We start from the raw sequence: 11,022 nt of genomic DNA, 5'->3' as shown, positions 1-11,022 counted from the left end.
GGAGGATCATTGTCGATGTGGGATGCGTGATTATCAGTGTTGGAAAAAAACTAGGTATCCTATTCTCAATTCAATTGGAAAAGCTGAAGGCGGTGAAGGTCTCTTACCTACGTATGGTTGAGAAGTAAAGATTCAGTACTACTAGAATTTGAGACATTGCAATAACTTTGCTAATATATCCACAACTGTAGGGTGTACATGTTTAAAGATTCTTGTATCTTCTAGGCTTACGTGGAAGGCTGAAGAAAATCCAATTCGCTTTAACTTTAGCAATATTTGCTATTAGTTAATGTGACAATTCTTTGCTACTTCACGTGACCAATATGGAAAATTCCTACTATTTCCATCCACCCAATTAGAGAATGGAATCTCATCACTAGAAGGCAAAACTACATCAAGGGAATTAATAGGCATGTGTAACTATGGCTCAATGTATTAACATGCAAATACGTCGCACGGATATCTATTAATTTCATATAGCATTAAGTTAATACTTCAAGGCTAGTCTTAAAAAGTATAGACACCCCAATAAGTCTTGAAGTAGGGCATTTGTAGGCATATAAATTTTATTAAAATTAAATTCATAAAATAATTTGGATTATATTTTATAGTTCAAGATATATTGGTCCAAATAGATATTATTGGCTAATATAATTGGATTAATTATATAAATCCAATATATATGGATTAAATAAATAACTGTTAATACGTTGGGCTAAAGTGATGAGCCCAATTCATTAGGCCCAAGATGTCATCTTCAAAGAGGCCCAGTTTGGTGCCACACGTGAAATGACGTGGCACGCCAAGTCAAACGGAAGAGCCAATAGAATCATGCCACGTGTCAAAAATGACAAGGCATGCCAAGTCACATTAAAAGACCAATGAAACAGCGCCACGTGTGCAAGTGACATGTCCTGGCCAATCAAATGCGGTCATATCACACTCCAATTTGATTGGTCGGAAAGAGTTTGTTCTTATCACAACTCCTCCCTTCTACAACTATAAATATGGGTCTACATAACCCAGAAAAGACACCAGAAGTTATAACAAGAAGCAAGAGAGAGCTCGTGGATCAAACGCCGCAAATTTCTCTACAAGCTTCAAGCAATCAAGTTCAAATTCAAGAAATCAAGTTCAAGCTCAAAAACGAAGAACTTCAAGCTCAGGAAATAAAGTTCAAGCTCAAGAACGAAGAACAAGTCAAGATTCAAGGAGTACGAGTTCAAATCAAAGTTCGTGCTAGTTGAATTCAAAATCATCGTTCATGGAAACAAATATAGATTCAAGATCAAGCTCAAAGGCCCTTGAATTTATTTACTATTGAAAAAAAGAATCAGAGGATTCATAGAGATTGTACACTCAAATATTTGAAATCAAATACTACGATTGTTGCGCTATTTTTCGGTCTCGATTATTTTCCTTACGCAAATTTATTGTATACATATACATCTTTATATTTTGAAAAAATAAAATACATATGTTTCATGAAAAATATAATGTATATTTGAGGTATATATACATTATAAACAATGTAATTTTATATCATTATTAACCTGGGAGTACTTTCTTATTAAAAAAATCAAAGGTATAGTATTACATTAGTATATCGCGAAATATCGTTATACTAGTTATATATAATGTTATACCTTAATACCATTATAATACATAGTATTTATCTAAAGAAAATATTATACGAGATATATATAATATTATAACTCAATAAAATTATATCATGTATATTAATACATTAGTATACAACGAAAACTGCTATATACACCTTAAATTTAGTGAATTATTTTCTTCTTCTATTCCTTATCGATTTCAGAGGCTGTAGCAATGGAACCAACAATTTTAATGAGTTTCACCTTATTTTTTATCATGAAATTTGTAGTCTATTATAAAAATGGAAGAGGAAAGAATTTTGGGTTATGGGAGACTTTGTAATCACTATAATTTGGAAAATTTGGTGGAATATGGGAGACTTTTAATCTCTAATACATCATCCCTTGAATTATGGGTCAGTTCAAAAAAATAAAGACTGACAGTAACGTATCAATTTTGAGATATGCTATATATGTAAATGAATATGCTATATATGGAATAAAATAAAAGTAATATTGTTTATATAAATATTTGATTGCTAATGGCTCTACAACGTAAAAATCTCTATATCGCTATTTCGATAGACTTGTTATAAGAAGTTTGAAGAATTAAACCATATTTTGTTTAAGTTTTGAATTTTGGCAAGTATTGGTTTGAAACTTTGTTTTGCTTAAAACTATTATTGTTTTAATAATTAGACAGTCCACATATAAATCAAGTCATTACTATCGCGAAGGAATTAATATACTAACATGAAAATATGATATTTCTGCTCATTACACACACTTCTATATCCACGACATGTTAGAATATTTCAACGTTCAATATCTTTTAACTATGGCTTATATTATATACCAAATAAGTAAAAATGTTCTTTTATTATTTTCTTCCTTGTATTTATGATTCTGAGGCCATCTCCAACCCACCTCCATTTTTACCTCCAAACTCCATTTTGGAGTCAAAAATGGAGGAATTTTGCTCCAACCCAACTGCAAATTTGCCTCCATTTTGGAGGGTGAACAATGTCACTTCATCCACTATATCACTATTCCCTATTATTTTTTTATATTATTTAACCCTTTTCATTTATCATATTATATATACCTAATTATGTTTATGTAATATTTTTATAATATTAATTTTACATCTTAATTTTGGCGTATAATTTTGATAAATTAATTTTCGTGCATATATTATTTTTTTGTAAAATTATAAGTTAATTTTATGATAAGTTATAATTGTATAAAAATATATATAACCATCACAAAAATGAAAGGTGCAAATATAAAATACAAGATATTGCTAAAATTGAAAAGTAAAATTTGAAAATACATTAAAATTGAAAATATATTAAATTAAAAATACATAAAAATTGAAACTACATTAAATAACATAATAATTTAGTAGGGAGTTAATCGTTTCCAGATACACTAAACTCATTAAAGCATTGAGTGAATAGGGTATTGTGGTTGTGGATATGAAAATTATTGACTTCTTTTATCCATTATTCATTTTTGTTCTTGTCGCAAAAATTCACGACGATTTGGATCGACAACAAAATCCACATAGATGAGTAAAATTTTATTTTATTCTTTGAGTACTTTTAATCCCAAAGCTTCTTTTCTTGCCTTCACAGCTTCTTTTTTTTTTTTTGGTCTCATTTGAATCCTTCATCACCTCAATAATCCGACTATTTTCTGATTGGGCATTTTCATATATTCTTCATTTATTTTTCTCTTCATTTTTGCTTTCGTCACCCCACTAGGTTGTTGTGATATTGTGAAATCACCTGGAATATCCTCATTTAAATCTAATGAAAGTGATGATAAGTTAGGAGAAGATACAAAGGGTGAATTAGAGGTAGGAGTCTCAGACTCCGATGATATATTAGTATAACCTTGCTTTCTTGAATTATATTAGATGAATAGGTAAAAAAGAAAAAAAGATAGGATTTCTTTAATGAGAATAAGAAAATAAAATTTAAATAAAAGATAATAATATAATATAGAAGAGTGAGAAGAATATTTGGAGTGAAGGGTTGGAGATGCTCTTAAGAGAGCCTCCTCCGTCCGACTTCTATGAGACTTGACTAATCCTTAATTATGTTTTGGAGGTCAAGTTATTCATTCCTTTCCCTCGTAAATATATTTCTTCAAAAAATATTAAAATACTTACATAGATAACTAAAGGCGGACCTATGTGGTAGAATGAGGGGTCACCGGACCCCCTAAGATTTGGCAGAAATCTTATATATGTATATGTATATGTATATACCTTAAAAATGATTAATTTAAAGCACTTCGTACATTGAATACTAAAAACCTTTAGGGGGACACTGGTTGAGTGGAACGATGTGCCCCCATAGCGTAAAAATTCTGGATCCGCTTAAGATAACTAATGTTGGAATTAGGATATAAATTATTTTCAGTCAATGAAGTTAGAAATGGACCCTCAACGAGTGAAGTTAGACCTCCACAAATGCTAAAATATGACTAATTAAATTTTATAGGAGGTATTAGCACGTCTTGGTGTATGTTCAAAGAGTTCAAACGACACTTACCCAAAACATCCTAATATGAGTTGGTAAGGAGAGGGTCAACTCCAAGTCAACTCAAGTGATACATTAAAGGCCATTACTAAAAAATACTAATTGATTAAGATGAAAAACTTGAATGGTGACGGATAATATGGAACACTAAAGGTTGTATGAGGGCCGAAAATAATTAGTGACATATGTCTCAACTTCTATTTGCACTTCAATTTTTTTTTTTAAAAAAATTTTATTGTTGGAAAGAATGAGAGTGAATAGTTAACCATTTGAAAATAAAAAGAAAGACTAAGCCCGTTTGGACATAAGATTTTTTTTTCTTTTTAAAAAAAAAAATATACTTTTTTTTCGAAATTAGCGTTTGTTCATAAAATTTTCAATTTTCATTTGAAAATGCATTTTGAAAATTTTCGAAAATTTGAAAAACTCCAAAAAACTGTTTTTCAAAATTTCCACTCAAATCACTCACAAAACTTAAAAAACAACCCAAAATTATATTCATGTCCAAACACAACTCTAAATTTCAAATAATATTTTCACTTAAATTTTTTTTTCTCCGTATTTTGGAATTTTACAATTCTTATGTCCAAACGCCCACTAAGATTATACCATTTCAAAAAAAAGAAAGACTAAGGGCTCGTTTGGTACAAGGATAAATGAGATGAGTTTATCTCACGTTTGGTTGATATAAAATTGCGATATAACTAATTTTGACATTAGTTATCTCGGAATTGTAATATTATTTTTATTCTTATAAGAGGGTAGAATAATATTATTCTCGAAATAACTAATCTCGAAATAATTAATCTTGAAACAACTTATTTCCCAACCAAACAAACCTAAGATCATATAATGCAAGGGAATTTCTTCTTTTGCATCAAAATGGAAAAAGTTAATTAGCTATCCAATATACTATAGACAATATCTTAGGGCGTCTCATAAAGGTCCCGGTGCAATACCTACATCAACCGATCTTCGCAAGAAAAAACGAAAGAAAAATGGCGGACTCTTCTTCCTCTTCTACAACGACGTCGTCTTGGGCATCTATGCTCACTGGAAAATCGGATGCTGAGATTGAGGAACTCCTTGATCGAATGCTTACAAGGCTCGCACTTTGCGATGACTCAAAACTACAAGACTTGCTCACCAAGCTTCTCCCTCTCTCCATTGCTTCACTTTCCTCGTCAGCCCCTCTTGTCCGCAACAAAGTAATTACTGTTTCTTAAATTTCTCTTTTCAATTTCTGTATATTAGCGGTATAATTTTAGGAAGTACTTAATAATTTGTGTGCATGATAGAAACTTTAGCTTTACTCAGTAGAATTAGGTCGGCAGAGGTAAAGGATGTCATGAAAAACACAAGGATTAGAAAAGCTTGTGGTTCAGATAGAAGCCTCATAGAGGTCTGGAAGTGTCTTGTAGTGATTGAAGTAGGATGGCATACCAAGCTATTTAATTCTATGCTTAGAAGTGGTGGATGCCCGACGAGTGGAAAACAAGTACCCTAATTCCAGGTTATAAAAAATGAAGGTGACATTCAAAGTTGTGCTTAACTATTGTGTCATTAAACTTATGAGCCATAAGATGAAATTATGGGAAAGAGCGATACAAAGTAGGCTATATTTTGCTAAGGAGATTGATGGAAGTTTATGCGAGAGCAAGAAAGATTTGCATTTTGCACATTGTGTTTATTGACCTAGAAAAGACATATAACAGAGTACCAAGAAAGGTCCTTTGGTGGGTGTTGGAGAAGAAATGAATTCATATTGAATATATAAATGTCGTAAAGGACATGTACGAAGGAGCCATCACTAGCGTGAGAACAATAGTAGGAAACATAAAGGAGTTTCCCATAGTCGTCGATGTTTGCACCAGGGATCAACATTAAGCCCGCACTTGTAATTACAACACAATACAAGATGAGATCCCATGGTTAATGCTAATTGCCGACGAATTTTGTGCTAATTGATAAAATCAGCGAGGATAAGTAGGAGTAAGACTGAATATATGCACTAAAAATTAGTCAATATAAAAAGAGAAAATTTAGATAGGATTGTAGTTCCTAAATGCAACCAATTTAGATTTCAGATATTTTGGCTCGTTATTCTAGGAGAATGGACCTATAAGTCATGAGTTCGAGTCGTGTAATCAGTCGTTGATACTAGCATCAGGTAGGTTGCCTACATCACACCCTTTTAAGGTGCGGCCCTTCCCCGGATCCTGCGTGAATGTTGCTTTATGCACCGGGCTGCCCTTTTTATTTTAGGAGAATGGAATGTAGAATCAAAATCGGATGGTTGAGGTGGAGAAGTACTACTGGGTTGTTACATGATAGAAAAATGCCTACCAAGTGAAAGGTAAGTTCTATAGAACTACTATAAGACCAACAATGTTATATGTGAGAGAATGTTGGGCCGCTAAAGTTCAACATATCCACATGATAAGTGTCCCAGAGATGCAGATGCTACGGTTGTTGTTATATAATATTAGAACTAACATTCATCGGAAGTTCAAGTAGCACATTTCTAGGATAAAATTAGAGAAACTCGCTTGAGGTGGTCTGCTCATGTTCTGCGGCAACCTCTAGATGCAAGATGCAACGGTCTGTAGGAGTGAAACCATGGTAAGGACGAGATAGACCTAAAATCACATGAAAAAGAGTTGTCTCGAAGGACCTATAATTTCTTAGGATCCCTGCAGACTTAGCGAAAGATACGCCATAGGTACATTGATCTATACGGGTGATACCTATTAGTTAATGTGAGAAATCACGGGAGAAAATATATTATTGATATTAGATACTCAATATAATACAAGAGGTCCTATTTATAGCTATAGTCTACAAAGTACATATTACTCCCATTCCAATGTGGGACTACACATAACTAACACTCCCCCTCAAACCGGTGCATACACATCATATGTACCGAGCTTGTTACACATGTAACTAATACGAGAACCAATAAGAGACTTAGTGAAAATATCTGCTAGTTGATCATTCGACTTTACAAACTTTGTAACAATATCTCCTGAAAGTATTTTTTCTATGACAAAGTGACAGTCGATCTCAATGTGTTTAGTCCTCTCATGGAACACCGGATTTGACGCAATATGAAGAGTAGCTTGGTTATCACACACCAGTTCCATCTTGCTGATTTTTCCGAACTTTAACTCTTTGAGCAACTGCTTGACCCAAAGTAACTCACACGTTGCCATAGTCATGGCCCGATATTCGGCTTCGACGCTAGATCGAGCAACTACATTCTGTTTATTGCTCTTCCACGAGACCAAATTACCTCATACTAGAACACAATATCCAGACGTAGAATGTCTATCAAAAGGTGATCCTGCCCAATCAACATCTGTGTAACCAACAATCTGCTTGTGACCTCGATCCTCGAATAGTAATCCTTTGCCTGGAGCTGACTTTATATACCGAAGAATGCGAACAACTGCATCCCAGTGACTATCACATGGAGAATCCATAAATTGACTTACAACACTCACCGGAAAAGAAATGTCAGGTCTAGTCACTGTGAGGTAATTCAATTTGCCACCCAACCTCCTATATCTCGTAGGGTCTCTAAGAGGCTCCCCTGTCCAGGCAGAAGCTTAGCATTCAGATCCATAGGAGAGTCAATAGGTCTGCAACCCATCATTCCAGTCTCCTCAAGAATGTCTAAGGCATACTTCCGCTGTGAAATAACAATACCTGAGCTAGACTGAGCGACCTCAATACCTAGAAAATACTTCAATCTGCCCAGATCCTTAGTCTGGAAGTGCTGAAAGAGATGTTGCTTCAGATTAGTAATACCATCCTGATCATTGCCAGGAATAACAATATCATCAACATAAACCACTAGATAAATACACAGATTAGGAGCAGAATGCCGATAAAACACAGAGTGATAAGCCTCACTACGAGTCATGCCGAACTCCTGAATAATTGTGCTGAACTTACCAAACCAAGCTCGAGGGGACTGTTTCAAACCATATAGTGACCTGCGCAATCTGCACACACAACCATTAAACTCCCCGCTGAGCAACAAAACCAGGTGGTTGCTCCATATAAACTTCTTCCTCAAGATCACCACGGAGAAGAGCATTCTTAATGTTTAACTGATAAAGAGGCCAATGGCGTACAACAACCATGGACAAAAAGAGACGAACAAATGCTACTTTAGTCACGGGAGAGAAAGTATCATTATAATCAAGCCCAAAAATCTGAGTATATCCTTTTGCAACAAGATGAGCCTTAAGCCGATCAACCTGGCCATCCGGGCCGACTTTGACTGCATAAACCTAACGACAACCAACAGTACACTTACCTGCAGGAAGAGGAACAATAGACTTACCTGCGAAAGATACGCCATAGGGTACATTGATCTATACGGGTGATACAATAACAACCCAGTAAAATCCCACTAATGGGGTCTGGGGAGGGTAGTGTGTACGCAGACCTTACCCCTACCCCGAAGGAGTAGAGATACTGTTTCCGAAAGACCCTCGGCTCAAGAAAACAAAAAGACAAAAGGACAAAAGGAGACAATATTAGTATCACCACAACAATCATAGGAAAAATAGGAACCTCATGAAATCCAGAAGAAAGATGCAAAGCAAAAGCGATAGCTAGTAAATAGGTCCTGCACTGAAAAGCGAAATAGTAAGACACAACATTGCCACTAGTTATCTTAGACAAAAACCCTACCTGGCTAGTCCCACAATGGTACGAAGTAAGGCAAGACTTAACTACCTCCTAACCTACAACCCTAATACTCGACCTCCACATCTTCCTATCAAGTGTCATGTCCTCGGAAATCTGGAGCCTCGCCATATCCTGCCTGATCACCTCTTCCCAATACTTCTTAGGCCGCCCTCTACCTCTTCTCGTGCCCTCCACAACCAGCCGCTCACACCTCCGTACCGGAGCATCTGGGCTTCTCCTCTGAATATGTCCGAACCATCTAAGCCTCGCTTCACGCATCTTGTCATCAATTGGAGCCACGTGCACCTTCTCCCGAATATCATCATTCCTAATCTTATCTATCCTAGTGTGCCCGCACATCCACCTCAACATTCTCATTTTTGCTACTTTCATCTTCTGGATATGTGAGTTCTTAACGGGCCAACACTCAGCCCCATACATCATGGCCGGTCTAACCACCGCTTTATAGAACTTACCTTTGAGTATCGGTGGCACTCTCTTGTCACACAAGACTCCAGATGCTAACCTCCACTTCATCCATCCTACTCCAATACGGTGTGTGACATTCTCGTCGATCTCCCCTCCCCCCTGGATAACCGAACCAAGGTACTTGAAGCTGCCTCTACTCGGGATGACCTGTGATTTAAGCCTCACATCTACGCCCACTTCCCCCGGCTTAGCGCTGAACTTACACTCCGGGTATTCCGTCTTCGTCTTGCTCAGCTTGAAACCCTTAGACTCAAGAGCCTGTCTCCAAACCTCCAGCCTCTCGTTAACACCGGCTCGCGACTCATCAATCAGAACTATGTCATCGGCGAATAGCATGCACCATGGCACCTCCCCTTGAATATGGTGTGTTAACGCGTCCAACACCAGGGCGAATAAGAACGTACTGAGCGCAGAACCTTGGTGTAACCCCATTACAACCGGAAAATGCTCAGAGTCGCCTCCTACTGTCCTAACCCGAGTCTTAGCCCCATCATACATATCCTTAATCGCCATAATGTAGGGAACGGACACACCTTTTGCTTCCAGGCATCTCCAGAGAACTTCTCTAGAAACCTTGTCATACACTTTCTCTAGGTCAAAAAACACCATGTGCAGATCCTTCTTCCTTTCTCTGTACAGTTCCACCAACCTCCTAACAAGGTGTATAGCTTCTGTAGTCGAACGACCCGGCATGAAACCGAATTGGTTGTCGGATACAGACACTGTCATCCTCCCCCTCGCTTCAACCACCCTCTCCCACACTTTCATGGTATGACTCAGTAATTTGATACCCCTATAATTGTTACAACTCTGGATATCACCTTTGTTCTTATACAATGGAACCACCGTACTCCACCTCCACTCATCCGGCATCCTCTTCGCCTTAAAAATAACATTAAACAACCTAGTCAACCACTCCAAATTTGCTCTCCAGTCTCCCCACACACTTCCAAAATTCCACCGGAATCTCGTCTGGCCCGGTCGCTCTTCCCCTACTCATCTTACGCATAGCTCCCATGACCTCCTCAACCTCGATAGGCCTGCAGTACCCAAAGTCACGATGACTCTCGGAATGCCCCAATTCGCCTAGCACAATATCTCGATCCCCTTCTTCATTCAGAAGTTTATGAAAGTAAGTCTGCCATCTCCTCTTAATCTGGGCATCTTCCATCAATACTCTACCATCTTCGTCCTTGATGCATCTCACTTGGTCCAAATCCCGAGCCTTCCTCTCTCTCAACTTGGCCAGCCGGAATAACTTCTTCTCCCCGCCTTTTTTCCCCAGTTCCTCGTACATACGACCATAAGCCGCAGTCTTGGCCTCCGTGACCGCCAGCTTAGCCTCCTTCCTAGCTACCTTATACCTCTCCATGTACGCTCACCTCTCCTCCTCATCTATGCTCCCCACCTATACGGGTGATACCTATTAGTTAAAAATATGTTTTAAATATGTGAGCACTTTTATTGTAGGTCCATTTCTTTCTAGAGATTTATTCAATTAGGAAATGTAGAACTAATAGTTTTCATTTGTATTTGCATAATATCGGCATGAGATGAGCCTACATAGAGTAACATGGTCAGTAAGGATTCATATAGCGGACCCTAACTTGTTTGGGATTGAGGAGTAGTTGTTATTGCTGTTGTTATAATCATTCTCTTCCTTTTCAAGACTTATACCC

The 11,022-nt window shown here is 36.9% G+C and overlaps 1 protein-coding gene across 3 annotated transcripts in view; it reads left to right on the top strand.

Moving 5' to 3' along the window:
* The first annotated feature begins 5,068 nt into the window (after window positions 1-5,068).
* The window catches only part of LOC107799855 (uncharacterized), a 29,251-nt gene continuing 23,297 nt past the window's right edge, over window positions 5,069-11,022 (top strand). For 2 of the 3 annotated variants that reach the window (XM_075222175.1, XM_075222174.1), the window contains exon 1: window positions 5,069-5,358. In XM_075222175.1, coding sequence (XP_075078276.1) covers window positions 5,149-5,358 — 210 coding nt within the window. In that variant the 5' untranslated portion in view covers window positions 5,069-5,148. The remainder of the gene's footprint in view (window positions 5,359-11,022) is intronic. The other variant, XM_075222176.1, reaches the window with a different exon arrangement.

The sequence above is a fragment of the Nicotiana tabacum genome, chromosome 9, assembly GCF_000715075.1.
Source record: "Nicotiana tabacum cultivar K326 chromosome 9, ASM71507v2, whole genome shotgun sequence".
Taxonomy (NCBI): domain Eukaryota; kingdom Viridiplantae; phylum Streptophyta; class Magnoliopsida; order Solanales; family Solanaceae; genus Nicotiana; species Nicotiana tabacum.
This window is presented reverse-complemented; position numbering and strand designations above follow the sequence as displayed.